Below are 23,783 nucleotides of genomic sequence, written 5' to 3'. Positions count from 1 at the left end.
GGGATGTGGACGCCAGTCAGCACCATCATGAGGATAGCCTGCCCTGAAACAGACTATACCAACCATGACTGGCAGACCAGTCCCACAACAGACCAGCCCCTGCTCCAAGTTATGGAACAGACATGTTAAACCTTAACACCCCTACAATCACTAAGATCTGCATCTCCAGCACACCAGGACACAGAAAGGTAAACGTGCCTTCAGTATCCATGCACCACGTGCGCCTCTGGAACAGTTCCTCAAGACCAAACTCATCTTTACAGACTTGCATTCAACAGCCATTAAACCTGTGGGAACTATGGATGGAGATTGTATTTGTTTGTATGTCTGTTCCTGTCTGGATGGAGATCTTATTTGCATTATGACTGTATGTCTGTTTCTGGCTGCTGGCTGGAGGTATTTTTTTTTTTTTTCTTTTTTTTTTGTCTGAAAGTATCAGTTGTAATTTGGTGTTGGAACAATCTTTTAAACTCTGTCTTTTATTTTATTGTGAGGCACTTTGGAAGGAAATGTGCTATATAAATTAAATTAAATTTACTTACTTACAACAGCAAAGGCAGCTCTTCAGCTCAGCAGAGGCAGCTCTTGTACTGGACCTCACTGGACCTTTAAGACCATGGGTCTTAAAGTGCCCTTATAGCAAATGTAGATTAAAGATAAGTTGTTATTATTAGGTTGCTCAAGTGCAGGGTCATGAAGCACACTTCAAAACTAGAGAAAACAGACTGCTTGATGGAAGCCACTCTCTTATAAGAGTTGATCCTGAACAGGTCAGGCTTTGAGATAGCTGTGATGTCAGAAGCATCATCCTCTCAGCAGACCCTGTGAGGGGAAGCAGAGGCAACTGAAGAGGCTGTAGCCAGGGACGGATTAAACAAATATGAGCCCCTGTGCACAATATCAAAAAAGGACCGGTAGCAGTGAGAGGTGGTGCTGATCGTATTACGGGGGGTTCGGGGGTGTCTCCCCGGGAAAATTTCGAAATTCTGGCTGTTAAATATACCCTTTTAACGCAGTTTGGAAGGGGCAAACAAACAGAGCAAGCAGGGCCCGTTTTCTGTCTGACTCAGGTGACGTGAACATTGGCTACCTATATGATAAGGTTTTCACTTCACTGCTGCTTGACACTACATGCATGGAGACATATTTCACGTTAACAGTGGACATGTTAGCAAACCTATAGCGTTTGGTAAATGGAGATGCAGATCATCTCCCTAATTAATTTCTTAGCGCAACAGCCCACATTATGCGCTCACTCCAGCACAGCGAGACGAGTGAAATAAGTGTAGGCCTATCTGTCATCGGCATCGCCATAGGCTATTTGCTACGATATAAGGTACTGTTAGGCCTACAACAAGTCGCGATTTATTAGGCTATCCAATCGCTATGCTGTTTTCATGAACATTGCAGGAATCCACTTCATTCACCTACATGTACCCACGAGTGGTTCAGTGTCAGTTTCACTTTCGCAAACACGCATACACATTGAATGAGCACTCATAGCCTACCACTTCCACCTAATGTTATGCCTCTATATTTTATGAATTAAGAAGTATTTATTGATCAGGAAAACATTTATTTTTTATTTTTCTTTCGGTCCGCGGTTCCATAATACCATTCAGTTGTGCCGCAAATTAACAGACAGAAGCACAGGGCATAATCTAGCCTAAATTCATGCCAATTTTTTTTTTTAATCTGAGGGCCCCCATTGGCTGAGGGCCCCTGTGCACGTGCACACTTGGCACAAGCCTTGATCCGTCCCTGGCTGTAGCTGTGAGTCTACATCCCAGTTCCATCCCAGAGGGGCCTATTGAAGAAAAATATGTCTTTCACTTGGACTTTTCTTGAAAGATGATTCCAATTCAATTCTAATTCCTATGAATAGACTTAAATTTCATTCCATTCCAGCTTTTGAAATAACAACCTGTGCAAATAGGTACATCGCATTTCACTGGGATTTGGTGTTCCCAGTCGGAGAGGGTTGGTTCTTAAAATAAATACATTTTTTTCTGGGCCAGAGAGGAGCACAGGAATGAGAGGGATGGGAGTGATTTATGATCTGCAGTTACACCAGGGGGTTTCAGCTGGATGCCTCTGTTTGAGAACTCAGGCTTGTGGCTCTGCGATCTGGAGCCGGGTGATAAGGGAATAATATTAGCTCCATTATTTTCATTACTGCATTGATAGCGGTACGCTCCATGCGCTTTGAGTCTAGAGTGGGCTTTTGTTCTAAGATAAATATGGGGTGTGGTGTGTGTGTGTGTAGGGGGGCGGGGGGGGGGGGGGGGGGGGGGGCACACCATGGGACGTTGTTTTCAAATAAGCTCTCCCGAAAGGAATTCCACAATTACTGCAAATGAGTTGTACAGTAAATGATACATAGTAAGTTAATCGTCGTCCCAGAGAGGCAATAGGCTTAATCGGTTCCAGTGACAAAACTGGTCTGTAATGAAGGTCGGGCTCTAAATGATTCAAGGGGATCATCAATAGAACCCAAACAATATTGAGAGCAACTAATTACTTGGCATCACTATTACCGTAGCTGTGTTAGTGTTTTACTTCTTTGTAGCATGACTATCTGTTATTGAAAACTTCCTGACATGGTGGCTTAGGTTAGGCTTGGCTTAGGTCAAGCTAGGGTCACATAGAAATTATTGTCCTGACAAAGGTCAAAGAGCACAGCTTGGCATCACAATTACTTCACCTCCCTAAGCTATGCTCAGTTCAACTGACCTAACACAGCTGAAGATGGTCACTGTGTCACCACCGAGCAGTTTATTTTGGCCGCAAGGCTGATCTATTGACCTTTTGGTCAGTGTGGATGAAATTGTGAAGCAGGGGGATATTAAACAGCGGCGCACGCCTCTTTTGTCAGGTCGCCGTGATTTACTCTCGGAGAGGAAATCACAGGGGATCAGCAGCCTCGCTCTGTCGCAATCTTGTTCACACGTTTGCTGTACAAATGGTCAGGGGTAGGGTACAAAAATATAGTAGGCTTAAGGGGCAGTAAATTGAATGCAGTGATATTGCACGGTACAGATGTCAAAGCCAAGGACCACATGCAAGTTGGCTGCTACATAAATGTTTTGGTGAAGAGAAAGGATTTGTTTACATTGGATACCAGAAAAAGCATTAAAGGTGTTTCAAGAAAACAAGTAAATGGATGACAACCAAATTACTATTGTTCAAAAACTAGGCTTATTTTTATTTCACACACACACACACACACACACACACACACACACACACACACACACACACACACACACACAGTTACAGACAAAAGTGGCCTCTGAAAAAAGCAAAAAAACAGTTTGTGAACAGAGTGGCTCCAGCAGACAAGTTCATCTGAGCTCAGCAATGATGAAAAAAAGAGAAATATCCCCAAGCATGAGCATCCACATCTCTCTCTCCCTCTCAGTCTCTGTCTCCCTCTCTCTCTCTCTCTTCCTCTCTCTCTCTCTGCCTCTTGCTGCTTTTAGTGGGTTGATGTTTGACATTCAGTGGCTACACACCAAGACTCTGTAGACAGCCTTGTCCAGGAGCAACAGTGGCTCCGATGTGAGTTGATGCTGCTTGTGCATCCAGACAGGAGTGTGTCTGTGTCTGTGGAAAATAAAGAGAAATGACATGCAATTGATAAATGCCAGCCAAACGACAGAATGTAGTGAAAACTCAAATTCAAAAAGCTAACCTTAGTATTCAATTCAGTCTGTGTTTGTGATATTTTTACAAATGTTGTGTCAGCCTACACAGATGCAACAAGATCCTGCTCCCCCTAGTGTTACATTTACTCACCGCATTTCCTTTTAAAAGCCGTCACCATCCTCACAGGCACCACAAGAGCTGTGTGACATTAAGAAGTGGTAAAACAAATTATGATTACAGCAAACAGGAAGTGTGATTTAACTTTATATGTCAATAGTGATGTAGTTTACTGTATGTGTAGTTGAATTTACCATCTGAAGCCATATGTCAATTGCTTTTATTATCTGTGATCTTGTTTTATAATTTCAAATAAGCAGTTGAATGTACAAAAGATTTGAATTGATAAAAGAAGCTCTAACATGCATATTCTGCCAAGTCATGCAGCAACAACACTGGTGGTGGTGTTGTAAAAGCGGTAAAGGGTGCTTGGTGGCTCCAGCTCAAATGACAGCCCAGTTGTCTGTGCCTGCTCTGATGATGCCGTCACTGAAGAGCACGTGCACTCCTCCACTTCAGTGTGTGAGTCACTTCTGAGGTCCTGACAAACTCAAGTCACGACACAAGAACACACAAACACTGTCCATACGCATTGACTCTCTGTCTCTCTCTTCCTCCCTTCAGAAAAATGCATCAAGACCATATCTGTAAGTGTGCTGTCTTTGCCTGACTAAATATCAAGCAGATTGTTTAAATGTCAGTAGGCTGGAGTGACGAGAGCAGGAGAGAAAGGGTAGTGGTGTATGGTGTGTGTGTGTGTGAGAGTGTGTGTGTGTGTGTGTGTGTGTGAGGTTGGGGGGATGGGTGTGAAATGTTACCCTCTCTCTCTCAGCGACTGCGCTAATTAACAGAGGTACTGTTTTTCCAAATACCACATTGGATCCAGGGGACCGAGACGTAGGGGCCAAGCCTTTGTAGCCTGCAGCTCTGTTCTCCGTGTGTTAGGAAGGAGAGAGTGATCCACAGATCTCTGGAGCCGTTTCTGGTGTTGCTGATGTTGTTTCCACGGCAGTCAGATGCTGATGCTGATCTACGGATTCCTGTCAGCTTCATTTGGAAAGCCAATGCCTCCATTGTGAATTGCACATTTGAGTTGCATCATGAATTGATCTGAAGTCGGACTGCCAGCGATTGATTGGTCAGTTAATAGCAGTGTGTATGATGCACTAGAATCCTTTACTCAGTGTCTGACTATATCACAGTCATTATTAGTGTCAATATCATTCAGCAGAATTGATTCAGTTTCACTTAAGCTGCCTTTACACTTTATACTGATAGTCACTATTAATTCTTATGTTTTTTTTGTCAAATTAATTCATTTAATACTCTCTCTGATCATATCAGCAGAAATGGGATAGGATATAACTGGGTGTACAGGTTCCTGGTAGAGTGTGAGGGAAGTCTCTGTGAAATCGCTTTCGGGGAATAGCATTGCAGAGTCAAATTCATTTTTAATCTTCTTTTATTTATGGAGAGATGCCAGCAGATGTGGTTGTCATAACAGCGCAAAGCCAGTGGAGGCAATCAGTCTGTAAGGCAGACTCCAGAGCCCACCCATCAGTTCTCTTACTCATGTAACGCACACCCAATCATGCACTTACGTAAGCAGAGAAAAGAAGCAGCAAACAAACACACAAACACAAACAAACACACAAACAAACAAATAAACAAACAAACACACAAACAAACAGTAAGTCCATACTGACCGCCCATATCAACAACAGTGCATGTCCTTTACAGGAATCATCATAACAACTTGAGGTCTGCGTATAGTCTGGGCCGACACTGGGCCTGACAGAGGAGGGGGAGGAAGAGGAGGAAGAGGAGGGGGATGAGGAAGAGGAAGAGGAGGGGGATGAGGAGGAGGAGCTGCCATCCAGCAGTGTGGCCCAGGCTGCTCCACTAGGCTCAGCTGATGGCCACTTGGGGCGCTGTGTGAGGAGAAGAAGATGGCTCAGGTGCATGAAAGACATATCTGAGAGCGATTCACTCGAGAGCCCTCCACTGCTCCATATTCAGGTCAAGTGAGCAACGCTTTAATTTTCGTATGCCAGAGGCCCTTGAAAGTGCACTTGCCTGATACAAATACAAACTGTTCAAAAACACTGCACAAACCATCCCTTATGAGCTGAAAGTGTGGTCATGTGGGGGTATTGTTTTGAGAGACATTTGTAGAGGTCTACATCTCTCTCTGCTGAGCAGGGACGGATTAAACAAATATGGGCCCCTGTGCACAATATCAAAAAAGCCCCCCCCCCCCTGACCGCAACGTTTATTTTTCACTAAACGGACCGGACAACAGTTTTATTGTTTCATATTTCATATTTCTGACGGACCGGTAGCAGGGACGTTGATAGTATTTTGTGAGAGGTGGTGCTGATCGTATTACGGGGGGTTCGGGGGTTAAAATATACCCTTTCTGGCTGTTAAATATACCCTTTTAACGCAGTTTGGAAGGGGCAAACAAACAGAGCAAGCAGGGCCCGTTTTCTGTCTGACTCAGGTGACGTGAACATTGGCTACCTGCATGATAAGGTTTTCACTTCACTGCTGCTTGACACTACATGCATGAAGACATATTTCACGTTAACAGTGGACATGTTAGCAAAACTATAGCGTTTGGTAAATGGAGATGCAGATCATCTCCCTAATTAATTTCTTAGCGCAACGGCCCACATTATGCGCTCACTCCAGCACAGCGAGACGAGTGAAATAAGTGTAGGCCTATCTGTCATCGGCATCGCCATAGGCTATTTGCTACGATATAAGCTATACTGTTAGGCCTACAACAAGTCGCGATTTATTAGGCTATCCAATCCCTATGCTGTTTTCATGAACATAGCAGGAATCCACTTCATTCACCTACCCACGAGTGGTTCGGTGTCAGTTTCACTTTCGCAAACACGCATACACATTGAATGAGCACTCATAGCCTAACACTTCCACCTAATGTTATGCCTCTATATTTTATGAATTAAGAAGTATTTATTGATCAGGAAAACATTTATTTTTTATTTTTCTTTCGGTCCGCGGTTCCATAATACCATTCAGTTTGCCGCAAATTAACAGACAGAAGCACCGGGCATAATCTAGTCTAAATTCATGGCAATTTCTTTTTTAATCTGAGGGCCCCCATTGGCTGAGGGCCCCTGTGCATGTGCACACTTGGCACAAGCCTTGATCTGTCCCTGCTGCTGAGGATCAGTCAAGGGGGGCTAACAACACTGGCAAAGCTCAGAGTGAATGGGCGCTACTCACCCACCATTCTAACACCTCTGGTGGATCATTATCTTTAAGCTGTAATATCTTTGCTAACATTGTAATTGAGTAACAGTGCTGTCAGCAGGTTTACCTTGAATTAGTATGCCAGAGGTCCAGGGCGGCTGATTAGTTTCTTTGTAATTAGGCTTTAATTCATGAATGTCTCTACTGTGTCCATCTAAGCTGTGGCCCTCACATATACTCACAACAATATAAACATAAGCTAAACTTAATAACAGGACATCAGACTTTGCCATCATGACTGAAAACTTTTCTCACAGAGTGAATCACTTGTAATTCACTTATCTAAATAGAGACAGAGTTAGATCCTGTGGATAGATAGAAAGAGACAGAAAGAGAAAGTCAGGTGCTTGGATGGTGTCAAGGTTCCTTTGAGACAGCGCGCTATTCTGGGTATGTTTTTTCGGCTACTTATTTTTGCCACCTCCCTTTTAACATTTTCATAATTTCTCTCTCTCCTACAAAAATATTCACTTTCAAAGCGGAGGGAAAGTAATTATAGCCTCCGCTACCAAACCCGCCTCTCATCTGCATGTCCCCTCACCGCTGCTTGAGAGACTCTTCCGGCGTCTTCCGGCTGACCTTGCCACCCTCTCCTGAGAGCAATTAGGCAGCTTTGCCAATGAGAGAAGTAGCTTGACAGGACCGGCCCACCAAACACACCTAAGCAAATGCCAGGAATCAGAGAGGTATTTTTAACACGTAAGGAGCATCAAAATACACCAGCTACATATCATTTCACTATGAGACAGTTTGTTCAGTTCCTGCCTATTCCCCAAACATTATGAATTATGGAGTGTGAAGGAGATTGATAGAAGCTGAAATGAGTATCTCATTAAAGCGGAATATACATACATTTTAATTCATATGAAATATAAAAATATGGTTATGCTCATTGTTATTTTTCTAGCAGACACACTCTGTCGGAATGCGTACTGGCAGGTCACTTCAGGTTATGAAAGCACATTTGGCTGGGCCTCTTCACGCAAGGAGCTTAAAGCATGAAAACTTACAGGGTGCATGCAGCCAACCAGTGCTGTAATCCCAGCTAAACAAACCAGGCAGCTCAGTTAAAGCTGAACGAGGCCGCACAGAGAGACTGTGCTTCCTCTGCTTTCACCCTCGCACATCTTGTATACACGCCCGGAACCAGCTTGACAGGAACACGCTGACTGAGATGTCATGCACTGACTGTCTCTCTCTCTCTCTCACACACACACACACACACACACACACACACACACACACAACAAACACACACCACACACACCACGCACACGCACACGCACGCACGCACACGCGCACACACGCGCGCACGCACACGCACGCACGCACGCGCACGCACACACACGCACGCGCACGCACGCACGCACGCACGCACACACACGCGCACACACACACACACACACACGCACACAAACACATTGACAAATAGAGTTTATGAAACCTAGATTAACAAAACTGTAGAAGAAAACCATATGGATGATATGAACACCAAACCATGCTACATCATAAGCATGTAAGCAATGAAAGCGGCTTACAACTGTCAGCACACATAAAAGTATATACCCTATCAGAGCCCAGCCATTTCTTTGTAAGCCCTTTATCTCATGACATTGCTGTCAAAATACTTTAGAGTGGCAAGCCAACTTGGCCTTAGCTCTCCAGTAAACTAGCGCGCCCCCTCACCTACAAAAAGTAGGTGTAAAGTGGGTCGGAGGTCAGGGAGGTGGAAGCTGACTCATGCCATCCTCACGAGAGCCAGGTGAGTCTTCCAGAGATGCCAGGCTCCCCCAAAGACACACAAAGTAAAGAGAAGAGATTAGAGAAGAGCTTTGCTGATAAGAGCTGTTGCCGTGCCTTGGCTCTGAGCGAAAGCTGACTCGTGAGTGAAAGCTGACTCATGCAACATACTCTCTCTCTCGCTAACATAAATACACAAACACATAGAGGTCAGGGGCCGTATTCACAAAGAATTTTAAGGCGAAAAGTAGCTCCTAAGTGGCGAATTTAGGAGCAACTCAAAATAATGGGCGTGTCACTCCTAACTTTAGGACTCCTAATTTTTTTCACTAAAAGTAATTCACGAAGCATTTTAGACCTAAAAGTAGCACCTAAGTCTGGGACAGCTTAAAAGAAGTCGAGAGGACTCCTAACTCACTAAGACCTATTCACAAACAGCTTTTTGTGGCATTTCACGTTGTGATGTTTTGAAATGCGTATGCGGCTACAGGAGCTTCCAATCATGAGGGAACAATTTCGCATTGTAAAAGGGATGCAATAACGCAACCAAAACTACCCATTGTCAACGTGTAAATTAAATGTAACGTTTCATTGTGAATCAAATTAAAATGTTCTCCTCTTTGCAAACGTAGGCATATGGTGACAGATTAATTTAATAATGTTGCAAAGATACTGCATCAATCCGTATGTTTCATTAGGCTACTAGGCTATTTGTTTTGCCTTAGGCCTACTCTTCATTCATTTAGGCTAGGCCTTTTTATTCAGTTATTCATCATCTTCCGTCCTTGTGTAGCGCACGCATTCTCAGACCTGTCACTCATCATGGAAAGGGAGGTGTTTGGAATCATTCCCGCGTTACAATCATCAGCCAATCAAGGTGGCCACTTCAGTCAAGCTCGTGCATGAGTAATGACGTCATCCATAGCAACGAAGACTCACTCCTAGTTTAGGAGTTGTCATTTTTCCTTACTAAGGGCCCGTCCACACGGAGACGCTTTTTGGGTTAAACGCAGAGGTTTTGCTTCGTCTTGGCCGAGCGTCCAAACGAATCCTGTAAACGCACTGCTAGAAACCGTACTTTTTTGAAACCTGGTCCCAGAGTGGAAAAATCTGAAACCGTAGCCCTTTTGAATTCGTTTGGACAGCGAAACCGCACATCCTACTTGCCTATCATCGCCACACCTCAGCTGCCCTGGACTTGACACTTATAGCCTATTGCCTAACAATAGTTTTCATATATGATATTACCTACGATTACACTCCGTAGGATAAATATCACTGATGCTGCGCAGCGCCGATAGCTTATGACTTGATGGACTGAACACTGTTTTTCCCTGTGTTTTTTTATGCATTCTAGCTACTGTCAGTGACGCGAGAGAACTTAAGTTATTAAGGGAAGTGCGGTGTAATTTTGCATTAATTTGTGCGTAGTGCCGGTGTCATGAATTTATTTTACATGTCTTAAATAAATGCATTCATAGTGAAGTCAGATATGAGCATACAAAGACGCTTAGAACTCATGTTAAGCCTAGATGCGCACTAAATGTGAATGCGTGATTTGATGCAAGCAAAAGTATCGACTGTTACTAACAAGTATTATAGCAATATTATAAATGTGGCGACGGAATGGCCTAGAACTTGGGTACGCCTAGCCTTTGCATTTGCAGTGATAACCAAAACTAATGTGAATCGCAGACTATCCTATAACCAAAGAAAGTAAAGGAGATTCTTTTTTACCTGCGTTAGCCAAATAAAGGACGGGACTGCACCCTTCACAAACCGTAAAAATTAAGTTTATTAGTTTTACAGTTGACTACAGTTGACAGTTCACTATAAGTCCACACAAACCATTCTGTTTTCCTTGCACTAGTCATTTCGTCGTAGCCTATTCTGTCTGTTTGTATAGCCTCTCCGTAGACGGGCTCTGATAGCCTACAGCGCAAGATTTGGTCAATTTCTGTAAAGAAACATTGCCACCTATAGGCCTGGGATATGAAGTAACGTGTTGAGTCGTGTTGAGATGGATCCGTTTGGACGCAAATATTCTTGATACGGTTCCAGGGAAGACGGAGGGAAAAAAGATCGGTTTGGTACGTGTGGACTAGGCCTAAGAGTAGGTCTGAAAGGCTTTGTGAATAACTTTTAAGAGAAAACTCCTAGCTAAAATCTTTTTGTGCGATTTAGGAGTACTCCTAGTGGTAAGATAAAAGGCTTTGTGAATATGGCCCCAGGGCACTAAAGTCAACTTCTAGCATGGAGGTGCCCCTCCTGCTGGGCAGTGTAGGCCTATAGTCCTCGCATCAAAGATGATGGTCTGCACTACTTCACAAGATAATATGTGTGAGTATTCTTAGATAGAGATCTCCCTGTAGTTTCCACCACATTACGATACGATACAATACGAAATGAATATACTTTCTTGTCCCATAGGAGATTTTTTTTTAAATCTTGGAGCCATATTTTGCTCACACAGTACAATAAAACACAAAACAGCAGAAAAACAACATGGGCAATATAAACATACAGACAAAGACAGCACAACACATGCTGTGTCAACCACATTAGTGCATTGCACATAACAGTGTCATTCCATTGCACAAGTACCACCCCTTGGTAGAGCACGTGACACATATTGCACACACCCCATAATAAACACTAGGCCCCTACAGCCTCAAGCAGCATTATTTAACAGTTTGATTGAGGTAGGCACAAATTAGCTTTTGAAGCGGTTGAGTTTACAGTGGGGATTCTTCAGCGTCTGCCAGAGGGTGAAAGCTCATATTCTGTGTAAAAGATATGATGGATCGTCATTAACCTCTCAGCTTGCTTAACGCATAATTTTCAGTGTCCCGTCGACGGGACGGTTACCCCCCTCCCCCACCTCCTAGTGCAGGGCGATATGTACTGTAGCAAAAAAAGGTGTTTGGAACATTTCATATAGATTTTTGCAAATTATGTTTTTTCACTTCTTCAGACCCTATAGTTTGCAAAACTACCTGTTTCCAATTTTTTCCCGGACTGCACAGGTCCAAAATCTAAGATGGCGGATATATCACCAAAAATGGCAAATAATCGCCTTTTTAAACATTTTAGGTATTATCATTATATACATACATTTTCTAATAAAATTGAATGAGTTAGGTAATAAATATGACCATGGGTGACATGAGATGTCATGATTATCAACCAGTGATGGGTGTAACCACCATTATGCTATTTATTGGCATACCCGGAAAAACACATTGACTGATTTAAAAGTTTCCTTCACATAACCTAATAATAATTTTAATTAAAAGTAATGTTCTGCACTCACCCCAATAGATTAGATTAGAGTAGATTAGATTCAACTTTATTGTCATTGCAGAGTACAAGTATGAAGACAACGAAATGTGGTTTGCGTCTAACCAGAAGTGCAAAAAAGGAGAAAAGTGCAATGTGATATACAAAGTATAGACAGGTGGTGAATAGACAGGTCAAGAAATATACTGCAGTGTAGACAGTAGTATACAGTTGATTTATATAAAGTAGAGAGGTTTAGAGTAAAGGCATTGGACAGGGGTGGGTGGGGTGGGCTTAGTTGGTTGGTTGTCATTGGGATGGAGAGCCAGACTTCAGCTGCAGGAAAGAAGCTTCCTCTGAACCTGCTGTGCGCCTTATGCAAGCATCACTAGCCCTGGATGGCCTCAATGGAGGGGAGTAGGGTTGGGCACCGAAACACGGTTCTAATATGGCACCGGTGCCGACGCAAACGGTAGTAACTGCATCGAATAACAAAGTGGATTTCGGTGCCTCATTTCGGTGCTTAAATAGCGTTTTTTTTTTTTTTTTTTTTTTAATAGGCATCGCTGCATGTCATGCGCCATCTCTAACGTCTTGCTCTGATAGCAACACATCCAGATACAGTTACCCAACACAAACACTGGATGTATAAACCAGAGGGGTGCACTAGGAGAGTGGATGGACAGTGTTTGACAGCTTGTGTGAGCCCAAGTAGCTTACTTTAAAGCGATATCACGAGCTCCTGTCAAAATCTAGCAGTGGGCCTAACTACACACAAGCAAAAGGCTATGAAACAACATCAACAGTAGGCCTATGTTACACAATATCCTTGCTAATGCGCTAACTGGCATTTATTTAAAATGTTATCAGCAAAGTTATAAGGTGAAACCTTTATTTCAAAGTGTGTTCTAAACAACATAATGGCATGATATTAATCTTTCATGTGCATGAGGCCCATATAGCAATGAATATGAAGATTATGTTAAAAGTTAGCTGGCAAAAACATAAATATGTAGGTTACATACCTGATGTCACTGTCACTGAGCTGTCAAAGAGGCTACGAAACCATCTCCGTACATTATCGCTAATTAAACTCAGCTGACTGGTGTTAGCGCATATCCCATAGTTGCTGTTAAAATGGCTACCAGGCTAGCGTTGGGAATCTAAACACTTCAACACCGACATGTAGCCTAACATGTTCAAAACTATTGCGTGTTATGGGGGAAGACATGAAACTTCTTGAAGCATTTGGGAACACACTGAATTAACTGGAAAGTAGAGTCCCTGTAGATTAGCTTGCTTGCAAATGCCCTGTCCATGACCTGGCAGTTTTATGGCAAGCGATTTTAACATACCTTATGGCAAAACGCCCACACTGGGTAAACTTGAAAGCAGAGCTTTAGCCTACCATTGTGTGTGCATGCATGGCAAGCTGTTTTAACATTTAAATGTATTATTCGTAGGAGCAATGAGATATTATAAATTGAATATGCCAGTTCAATTTCATGTTCAAATTTGTCTTATCAATAATAAAAAAAAAGCAATTCATGCTTTAGACCATTTTAATTTAAAACATTTTAAAAACAAAGTACCGGTTCAGGCACCGTTTCGGCACCGGCACCGTTTTAAAAGTATCGATTTAGCACCGGTATCGGATAAAACCCAAACGATACCCAACCCTAGTCAGGGGAGTGAGGAATGCGTTGGGCAGTTTTCACCACCCTCTGCAGTGCTTTTCGGTTGTGGGTAGAGCAGTTGCCATACCAAACTGTGACACAGTTGGTAAGGATACACTTGATGGTGCAGGGGTAGAAGTTCACCAGGATCTGAGGAGGCTGGTGGACCTTCTTTAGCCTCCTCAGATAGAAGAGACGCTGGAAAGCCTTCTTGATCAGGGTAGAGGTGTTGAGGGTCCAAGAGAGGTCCAAGAGATGTGGACACCCAGAAATCTGAAGCTGGTGATACACTCCACTTCAGTCCCATTGATGAGAATGGGTGTGTGTGCTAGCTTTAGTCTTCCTGAAGTCCACAATGAGCTCTTTGGTCTTCAATAATTCTGTTAACAGGACTTTCAGGAAATTGTGGGAACATATGAATTTGTTGATTATATGCATGCCTAATGCTGCCCACTACAGCTAAGTCTGCCTTCATCCATGAATTGTGACTGGTTTCAGAAACAGCATTCTCTGTACAATCTACAGAGAGTAGCTCAGTGCAATTAACACACACATTGGATAGCATCTTAATAGATGGCATGGCTGAGTTGTGCAGGAGATGGTTGTCAGGAAAAGTGACATAAACTGTTGCCAAGATCTGGCAGAATACTTCTTACTTCTTTGAAAATGTTGAAAGTAAGGCACGAGGGTACAATGACATATACTTATAACAACTATACCATCACAAACTCCATGAAAGACAAGACGAGACAGGTCCATACAATGGGAAAAGCACATGATAAGGGATACAAAATACAAGACTCTACACCAATCAAAGACTTAAAAGCTTTCCTGGGATCGAAGGAAACCAAAGCCAACCTCATCCTCTACCTTGGTCATAAAGCTGTTGAACTATGTAAACTGCCAGTCACAGTTCACACACACAAAGGTGGCAGTAACAGTACGTCATTTTGGCAAAACCCCATATATCTACATGTCACACAGATGTCTTGGTGCTTGCCCTTTGCAGGGTACCAGACATCAACAAAGACAGTCTCATTATCATGGGCACTGGAGAACGTCGACAAAAGATACAGCCTACATCTACATCAAATGTAATGCAGTCAGGGTAGTCTAGCAACTCTCTGTTGGCTTGTGAGGTGGAAAAACCAAACTTCGCTCAGGCCAATCACATCATGTATAGAGTCGGTAGACCTATCGGGTATCCTATTGTATCCTATCCTATCAGGAAATTGAAAGTCAACCGTTTGTCCCGCCATTTACTGTTTATCCCGTGGGAAAGGAAAGGTTTCTGTTTCAAGTCAATCAAGTCATGATGGTGTCATTAAAACACTTTGTAGGCTTGTAGTAGGTCCTCATCCATCTCCAGACGTGTTAGCTGGATGTGAGAAATGTATGTGTCAGCTCCTCAAAACATGGTTTTCAAACAGCTAAAGCCCTTCGGTGGAACATGTTTAAAACTCTAAAACCCAACCAGGGAGTGGAAAAACTTGGGAACTAGGGAAATCCCATCCCTATGATTGCCCTACCATCGCCTATTGCTGTCCCCATGCTCGGATTACTGCCCGCGCAGCCTAGCAACCCACTATTTGGCCAATGACGACTCCTAATTCCTATGGACAATTCATCCCCTACACTGGACTATTTGAACTTAACACTAAATAGGATTCATGCATTATCATACTGGTTATGTAACCATACAACCACTTTGTAACATATACAGACATCCCAAGTCTCCCGGAAGTTCCGGGAGTCTCCCGCATATTGATAGCGGCTCCCTGACGCCCGCAAATTAGATAAAATCTCCCGGAATCTAGAGTGAGCGATCAAGAGCGCACATGCGAGACCGCGTGTGCATCTGAGTGTAGCGCGCACACGAGGGGAGAGAGAGAGAGGTGGTGCGTGTGTGTCTGAGCGCATCAAAGACAGAGAGCATCCTGATTGGCCTGTTTCGCTAAATCAACCAATCAGTTTTCAGTGTAGGCGGGCTTTTATGTCTTTTCTCCCGAACTTAATTAATCAGTTCAGTAGAAACAGGAGCGTCATGGTAGAGTCAGTGCCTCAAAAAAAGGAAAATGTAAGACCCATTTCAAAGTGTAGGCTACCCTTGTCTCATAAGAGTAAAACATAATGATGGACCTAGTCTTGCACGCTGCACTGTTTGTAAACAGTGACTTTAGCATTGCCCACAGCGGGTTAAATGATTGCAAAAGACATGTTGAGGTGAGTTTAACAAGTGTCAATTCATGTGCATATTATTCAGGCCTATAGCCTACTAGATGGCTAGTTGCCAAGGCTACATGAAAAGACCAAACTACCAAATCTACATATTTTTTTTGGGGGGGGGGTTTCGTGATGCCTCCCTGAAATGACTTTTTGCAAGTTGGGATGTATACCTCCGGTGGCTCTAAATACCATGTTCTATTCTCTGTATATAGACCTTACTGTCCTGTAACTGACCCCAGGCAGAAGGGTCAGGCCCTTGAGTCGTGGATCTGCTTGAGGTTTCATCCTATATGTTTCTCGAATTTTTGGGAGTTTTTCCTCGCCCCTGTTACTCAAGGGCTCTGTCCGAATGTTTAACACTCTGTAAGCACCATGAGACATGTGTAATGTTTTGACGCTCTATAACTGAAATTAAATTGAAATTGAAATTCTGAGAGCACACAGGCAAGCAAATGTTTGGGCACAAGATACAGTGCCTGCTCCAAAGATTCTTGACTCACTATCACTGGGATGGAGACAAATTGTTGATGGGCAATGGGCTTCTGTTCTGTCAAAACTTCCACCAGCACCAGAGGCTGTTATGGAACTTGTGTGTTGTTGTCTTGCCAGCCAATGCAGTATATGGTGTTTTTGCAAGAGTAACAACTTACCATTCACTCAACTTTGCAGGTGTGAAGGCTCTGAGGAGATGTACACCAATATTAAAAAAGACAGTGACAGTGGTGAGGATAAATACTTGAGTGACAATGACAATGTTTTGAAATGAAACAAGATGCAGATTTTTTTCTCTTTTTTTAATTTTTTCCATTTTTTCTCAATCAATGTGGTTAAAACAATGTGCTTAAAACAGACTGCTCTGTCTAAAGTCCTTGGAGTCACTTTACAACCTTGTGCAATGATAGCATTATTTGGTGTAGTATATGAGGAAACAAGCATGACCAAGATACAACTCAACATCATAGCATTTGTTTCTTTGCTGGCACGAAGGCAAATTCTGCTTCATTGGAAATCTAATATACCACCCACAGCAGCACAATGGTTGAAAGATGTAATGCTATTCTTACATTTGGAGAAGATAAAATTTGCGATAAGATGCTCAGACAAATTTCAGTTAGTCTGGGAACCTCTTTTGACATACTTTGGTAATCTTCAAGAGCTTCCCAACACATTGATGGACTAAATACTGTAAGAGTTCAGAGATAGAGATTAAGGCATAATTTAATAAGTCATACAGAGCTTTGAAGTCATCTTGTCCCTCATTGAAACCCTATTCATGTATCTGTGTTTTAATTTTACTTAGGTGTGTCTATTCATAGACATTTGTAACTAAACATTTCCTTTTCCTTTATTATTTTCATTGTTGTTGTGTTGGTCCAGTCGGGGTGGGTGGGTGGATGGGTGGGGGGTGTTTTGTGTGTATAAATAGGAAAAAAAGAAGAAAAATCTTTTATAACTTTGCTGATAAGTCATTGTAAATACTCATGGTTTTTCAATAAAAAAATTATAAAAAAAAAAAAAAAACAGACTGCTCATATATCGACTGCAGGGACTAGTTTTCCCTCCCCCCTCTTCACCTTCATGGTGGTGTATACCAGACATTAGATTTTAGCTGCACAGTAAGGTTCCCTTATCTGACTAAGATCTCTAGTACAGCCTGCTAAAATATAAACAAAATCCTCTGGGCTACACCGGACACTTTGAGACTCTGCTATAGACAACACAAACTTTCAACATGGACCCTCCAGCCGGTTTGTCTGCCTGTACTGGGTGCTGTGTAAGGGAATATTGTCAATCACAGACGCTCTCTCAAAGTGGCTGTCACCCACAGCCCCTCGTGGAATTGGAAAGGGCCTCAACATTTTGTTATTGTAGCCGTCTCCGCGGCACTATAGGCTCTCTGAGTCAAAGGGGAAAGCAGTGTTAATTACTTAAGGGTGAATAATTCATCAGAGTAATGACCCAATGAAATATAAATGCCTGTGGTCGATACACGACTCCGCGGGAGCTGCCAGGGGACTCCTTGGGGTGCGGGGAGAGAGGCAAGGGGAGGCAGAGGGAGGAGAGAGGCCGCTCCAGCCGTGGGGTGGAGGTGGAGGGGGTGTGGGGAAGAGGGGGAGAGGGATGGCTGGGCTGCCGATAAAGGATAATGAAAGAGGAGCTGAGGGGCGCGGAGACGCCCTAAGGCCTGCTGAGTCAGCGCCATCCCCACCGCCCTGTCACTGCTGGACACTGGAGAAGCGACTGATGATAGTAAGAGACCTGACACAGAGAGAGAGACAGAGAGAGAGAGAGAGACAGAGAGAGATAACCATCTCTCCATCCCTCAGGCTGACGCCTTCATTACTTTGGTGAAGCTCGTGCGGTGTGGGGACTGGAGAGGGCTCTGATTGACTGAGTGGGGAATGGGAATAGAACAGCAAGCCACTGAGGCAGGGAGCATCCCCACTGATTGCCCTCCAGAGCTGAGAGGGGAGCACACTCTATTCCCATTACTCTCTGCATTCCCTCTCTGTCTAATCCCACATAAGCCTCAAAAAAAGTTTGTTGACCTTGAACGCACTGTGTTGACCTTGAATGCTTCTGGGTATATTTCCTTCTTGGGTATGATTGGCCTCCCATAATTTAATACTTCTACCCACCAGATAAATAAGACTAAAAAAAGGACATGAAAATAACAAAGTGATTCAACACTCAAGGAATATTTTGTGTGGATAATGCCATAACACCAGAACATTATACCTCAAGGAAAGTCTCATGAAATTGCATGGTGTTGACTCCCCAAGGCACAGTGGCTGTTCTAGATATTCATGTATGGATCACGTTTTCCCCTTTTTGTCCCCTTAGAATTATAAGGTTCTATCTACGTTCTGAGTAGTTCTGAGATATTGAGCTTCAAAGTCTTAGAATTCCATAGAGTCATACTGATAAGCGGAAAAAACCTGTTTAGATATAATGTCCAAAAATGCATACAACTACAAGAAACACCTCACCTCATCTTCTTAAGGTGTCACAGAATAAGAATATGTAAATAACTCAATTTTGACAAAAATGTCAGATAGAACCTTATAATTCTAAGGGGACGTTTTGTTATTGTAAATAATGATACTAGTTCAAACACCAAGATGATTTGTCACGGCTGTGAAATCTCTCCAGTTTTATCTTCCAAACATTGATTTAAATCTGTTTATTGGGGCAGGTGTGCCACCTAGAGGATTCTAGTGTAATCACATAAACATTATGAACTACTATCAAACAGTCTTGGCATCTTGAATTGAGTTACTGAATTACTTCCATTCCTCCAGTTTTCCAATCCCCATTTTAGTTAAGAGGAAAAAGGAGTGTGTGTAATATATACAATACAGTATCATATTTAATACTATTACGTATGATACAGTATATGCCTATAAAATGCCCATAATACAGACATTGATATGGCATCATAAACATGTGGATAAATACTTCATCATAGATTGCTTGTACAAGTTTGGGATAAAACGATGAAGATGGATAATGAGATCAAATCTGAAGATGGATAATGAGATCAAATCTGAAGATAAGTACTGCCAGCAGGACGCATGGTAACAAAAACAACTGGCTTTAAATTTGTCCACAGTGATATTTCCGGCAGTGAGGCCATTTGATTGGTTCTGATCAATCTGGAAGTCCCACACAGAGAACACTCATCTGTGTCTACACAAACATAGATTGATGAGGGCGTCCTGAGTCATCCTGGCTTATTGTAAACAGACAGTTGTACTTTGGAGCATCGGGTCAAGTGATCCCCAACTGTCCATATAGCTGATGTCAACTATCAGGAATGGCCGCTTTCCCCCTGCTCCTCATCGGTGCTGTGCTCCTACAGGAGCTGCCGCCAGCATACACCGCAGGACTATTCCGCTCCAGACCAGAGGCTAGTGGTGTGCTTCGGAGGCAGAAGCGGCACAACTCAGGCTTTTTTGAGGAGTTTATGGAAGGCAACATAGAACGCGAGTGCATTGAAGAAGTCTGTGACCTGGAGGAGGCCAGAGAGGTCTTTGAGAATGACGAGAAGACGGTCAGTTAATGAGATGGAAAGCCCAAGAACATAAAGGAATTATGCTGCATTTCATAATGTTTTTTCTTTTTTTCCAGATGGTCTTTTGGCAGAGCTACTTAGGTAGGCTTGTGTTTAATCATTGCCTAAGCTGTTGACTTAAACTCAGTCAGTTTTGTGCTTGTGTGGGTGAATATCTCAGGTATATTACTTGTATATATGTCTAATTCAGCAGGTGTTTTAATCTTTTTCATTCATACACCTCAGTTTTCTAAACAAATAATAGTTAAAATGCACAATTCAATACATTGCAATATTGTGCACTGTAACTCATGTAAGTGAATTCAATACAATGAGCCATTTAAGCATGTTTACTCAAACAGAGGGACATCACAGTGTGTGCTTCAGCAGAGTAGAATAATGAGTTTGGGCGCTGGCTACAAGTCTGCTTGTGTGTGCTAAAAGAGTTGGAGGTGAACGGTGGATTGTCTTTCAGATGGAGACCAGTGTAAATCATCTCCGTGCAAGAATGGAGGGTCCTGTGAGGACCAGATGGGGGCATATATTTGTAAATGTAGGACAGGTTACGTTGGGAGTGACTGTGAGATTGGTGAGTCCGGTCAGGCATGAATAAATAAGCATGATTTTCATATGTTGTTTTTGTTACGGTCATTTACAGTCTGTTACACACATATACAGGAAATGTGACCTTCTCCATCAGAATATGGTTTTAGAGTTGTGTTCAACTCTACTCTCAAAAGTGGTCTCACTCTCAAAAAGTTTGCAAACTTGTCTGTATTATGGTCTGTGATTAAAATTCTAAAATGAACATCCTGAAAAGGGAAGGTTAACAAAATGTCACCGGGTGAAGCTGTTTGTTTCTACCTACCGGTATATGTTTTGTGTTTGTCCAGAGCTGGCCAGGCAGTGTGATGTGGACAATGGCGGCTGCATGCACTTCTGTGACGTGGTGGGAAGGCATGGAGCGGAGTGCCACTGCGCTACTGGCTACAAGCTGGCCGAGGACGGGGTGACCTGTGAGCCAGAGGGTGACGCATTTATCCCTTAACTAGCTGTCAGACAAAACTTATTTGTTTGCATAGTGACTCAAGCTCACATTCTCTGTTATAGCACTAGTATATGGATATATATTCATCATAAATTCCAGTGTGTTTATGTGTTATACGTACCTATGCCCAATGCTGTGCATAGTGTAACATCTTAATCACTAGAAAACATAATAATCTACTTGTTGTGTGTGCACTCCAGGAGATTGGCCATGTGGCTATGACAAGAGGGTTGTCCGTCTGAGTGGTGCGGTGCGAACACTGCAGACCAACTCCACCAACTCCACCAACACCACCAACACCACTCTCTCAAGTCCTCTCAACAGCACCACGGACACCATCACCACCACGGACACCATCACTATCACGGCCACCAACGTCTTCCCCATCTCTGGCACCCAAGGGGGCAGACTGGTGCCCTCGCACAGCAAGTTACCCAAGTGGGTGCACCAGAGTCAGCAGCCCGCAACAGCACGACCGGAGACCCAGCCACCCATCACCAACACCACACCAGCTCCTACGGACACCCAGCCACCCATGACCAACACCGACGACTCCTCTACCGGCAAGAACAATCATTTGCGCATTGTTGGTGGGGAAGAGGTCACACCTGGGGAGATTCCATGGCAGGTAAGGATATTATTCTTCACGTTTACTTATTTCCAATTCACTACAATAACCATATGTACAGCTACTACTTACTCGTAATCCTAAAAATAATCCCATTGGTTAGCTAATTAGACTGGCTATGTAAAAAGGTCCAAGTAAGGTCATTGGTTAGCTAATTAGACTAAATGTCTATGGCTATGTCCAGTAAAAAGGTCCAAGTAAGGTCATTGCAGCATGACAACATGACAAGCTGTGCATTACTCAGAAGCCTGGAATGACATAGTAGAATGTAATAATATTGAATACCTAGTAATAAGCTTTATAGCTAATTAATACATCATGAGTTATTATTATTTTCATAATTTAGTTTATGATGACTGAACTAATATAATAAAACTAAATGGCAATTTAAATAATTCAAAGCCAACTTCAGTTTGCAGATACATGACATTCATAGATGTAAAAGAGCAGCTGCCATACATTATATTTTGGAAGTGTCTGCAGACATGGTGATGATTTCGTCTGATTTGATGTCTTCCTGAGGTGGCGCTGGTGATGCGCTCCACGGGGGCGGTGTTCTGCGGGGGCTCCATCGTGGGGGAGGAGTGGGTGGTCACTGCTGCTCACTGTCTGGTGGACGCACCGGAGCGATCGTTCTTTGTCAGAGTGGGTAAGATGAGACACCCTATGACCCTCACCATGAAACTTCCCCCCAGCTGGCACCCACCGCCCTCTCAGATTTAGGGCTGCACAAAGACCACAGACCACTAATTTAGCCTGGCAGAAGTGGTGTATAGCTTATGGGTGGTGTTTTGTGTGCTTTAATCCTCAGGTGAGCATGATGTCCACAGGACTGAGGGACACGAACAGGACCTGGAAGTGTCCAAGCGCCACGTCCACCCTCTCTACGCGCCGGCTCAGAACGCCTATAACCACGACGTGGCGCTGCTGCGTCTGGCCACCCCCATCAAATTCTCCCAGTATGCCCGGCCCATCTGCCTGGGGCCCAAGACCTTCACGGAGTCCCTGCTCCGCTCTGGGGACGAGGCCACGGTCAGTGGCTGGGGCCGCATGCGCTACCAGGGCCAGACGTCCAGCCGGCTGCAGAAGGTGGAGCTGCCCTATGTGGAGCGCACGCAGTGCAAGGAAAGCAGCAGCGACCGCATCACCTACTTCATGTTCTGCTCCGGCTACTCTCACATGGCCAGGGACGCGTGCCAGGGCGACAGCGGGGGCCCCCACACCATGCGCTACCGGGAGACCTGGTTCCTGACGGGCATCGTGAGCTGGGGCGAGGAGTGTGCCAAGCAGGGCAAGTACGGTGTGTACACGCGCATCTCACACTACTACAGCTGGATGCGCTACGTCATGGGTCTGAGCAGAAAGATGCTTGTGAACATGGTGGACCCATAACCCTACTCCCCCCCCCCCCCCTCCATTTGACTTTCTAGAGTCCAACTGCGTCTCCCTGCACTGTGTGTGAAGGACTAATACATATTGCAGTAGCTTTATAAATGGTGATTCATCTCAATCCTGGAGTAAATATGGCTTTATATATTAAGAAAAAGAATTACCCCATTTGAAATGGAATGCAGGCGTGTATTTGATATTTGTCTGTAAGATATGGATTAAAAAATCTAAATGGCCTCACATTGAGCTGATTTGTCTTCTGACAGACCCCATTGATTACAATGCTTCATGTTCTGTGGGGGGACAGAATAACATGACAGATTTATAATGCAGATATACATGTACAGTGTGATCATTCATCCATGAGAAGTATTACACACTTCAGTGTGCACACTAGGGTTCAGTACCCACAGGTATACACAGAGGGCATCCATCACTGAAGGAGGCCAGACCCTATCAGTCGTCACATTAAATTGTTTTGTCATGAGTCATTAAGTCAGATGAATATTGCATTTATTGATCCTTCTGTGACAAACTGTCTCATTTTTCCTTCAAGAGTTTAATTAAATTTGATCAGACGAATGGATTATGAAGAGAAATGGCTTGCAGTCCCCTTAAGGAATTACCGAGTCAATACTGCAACAGTCTCTTCTGAAGTCTAAATCACTGTCACTAAATCACTGCACAGGTTGAATTGACACGGTAAGTATCCAATCTGCTAGCCAGTGATGCGTTTAACATTTGACTAACGTC

General features: G+C 43.5%; 1 protein-coding gene across 1 annotated transcript; it reads left to right on the top strand.

The window, feature by feature from the left end:
• The first annotated feature begins 19,656 nt into the window (after positions 1-19,656).
• Positions 19,657-23,525, top strand: f9a (coagulation factor IXa). Its single transcript, XM_042074638.1, has 7 exons — positions 19,657-19,965; positions 20,043-20,067; positions 20,441-20,554; positions 20,859-20,993; positions 21,214-21,641; positions 22,164-22,290; positions 22,453-23,525. Exons 1-7 carry the CDS (start codon positions 19,729-19,731, stop codon positions 23,031-23,033), a joined length of 1,647 nt encoding a protein of 548 aa, XP_041930572.1. The 5' UTR covers positions 19,657-19,728; the 3' UTR covers positions 23,034-23,525.
• Positions 23,526-23,783: the final 258 nt, after the last annotated feature.

This window comes from Alosa sapidissima, chromosome 20, assembly GCF_018492685.1.
Source record: "Alosa sapidissima isolate fAloSap1 chromosome 20, fAloSap1.pri, whole genome shotgun sequence".
NCBI classification, from domain to species: domain Eukaryota; kingdom Metazoa; phylum Chordata; class Actinopteri; order Clupeiformes; family Clupeidae; genus Alosa; species Alosa sapidissima.
This window is presented reverse-complemented; position numbering and strand designations above follow the sequence as displayed.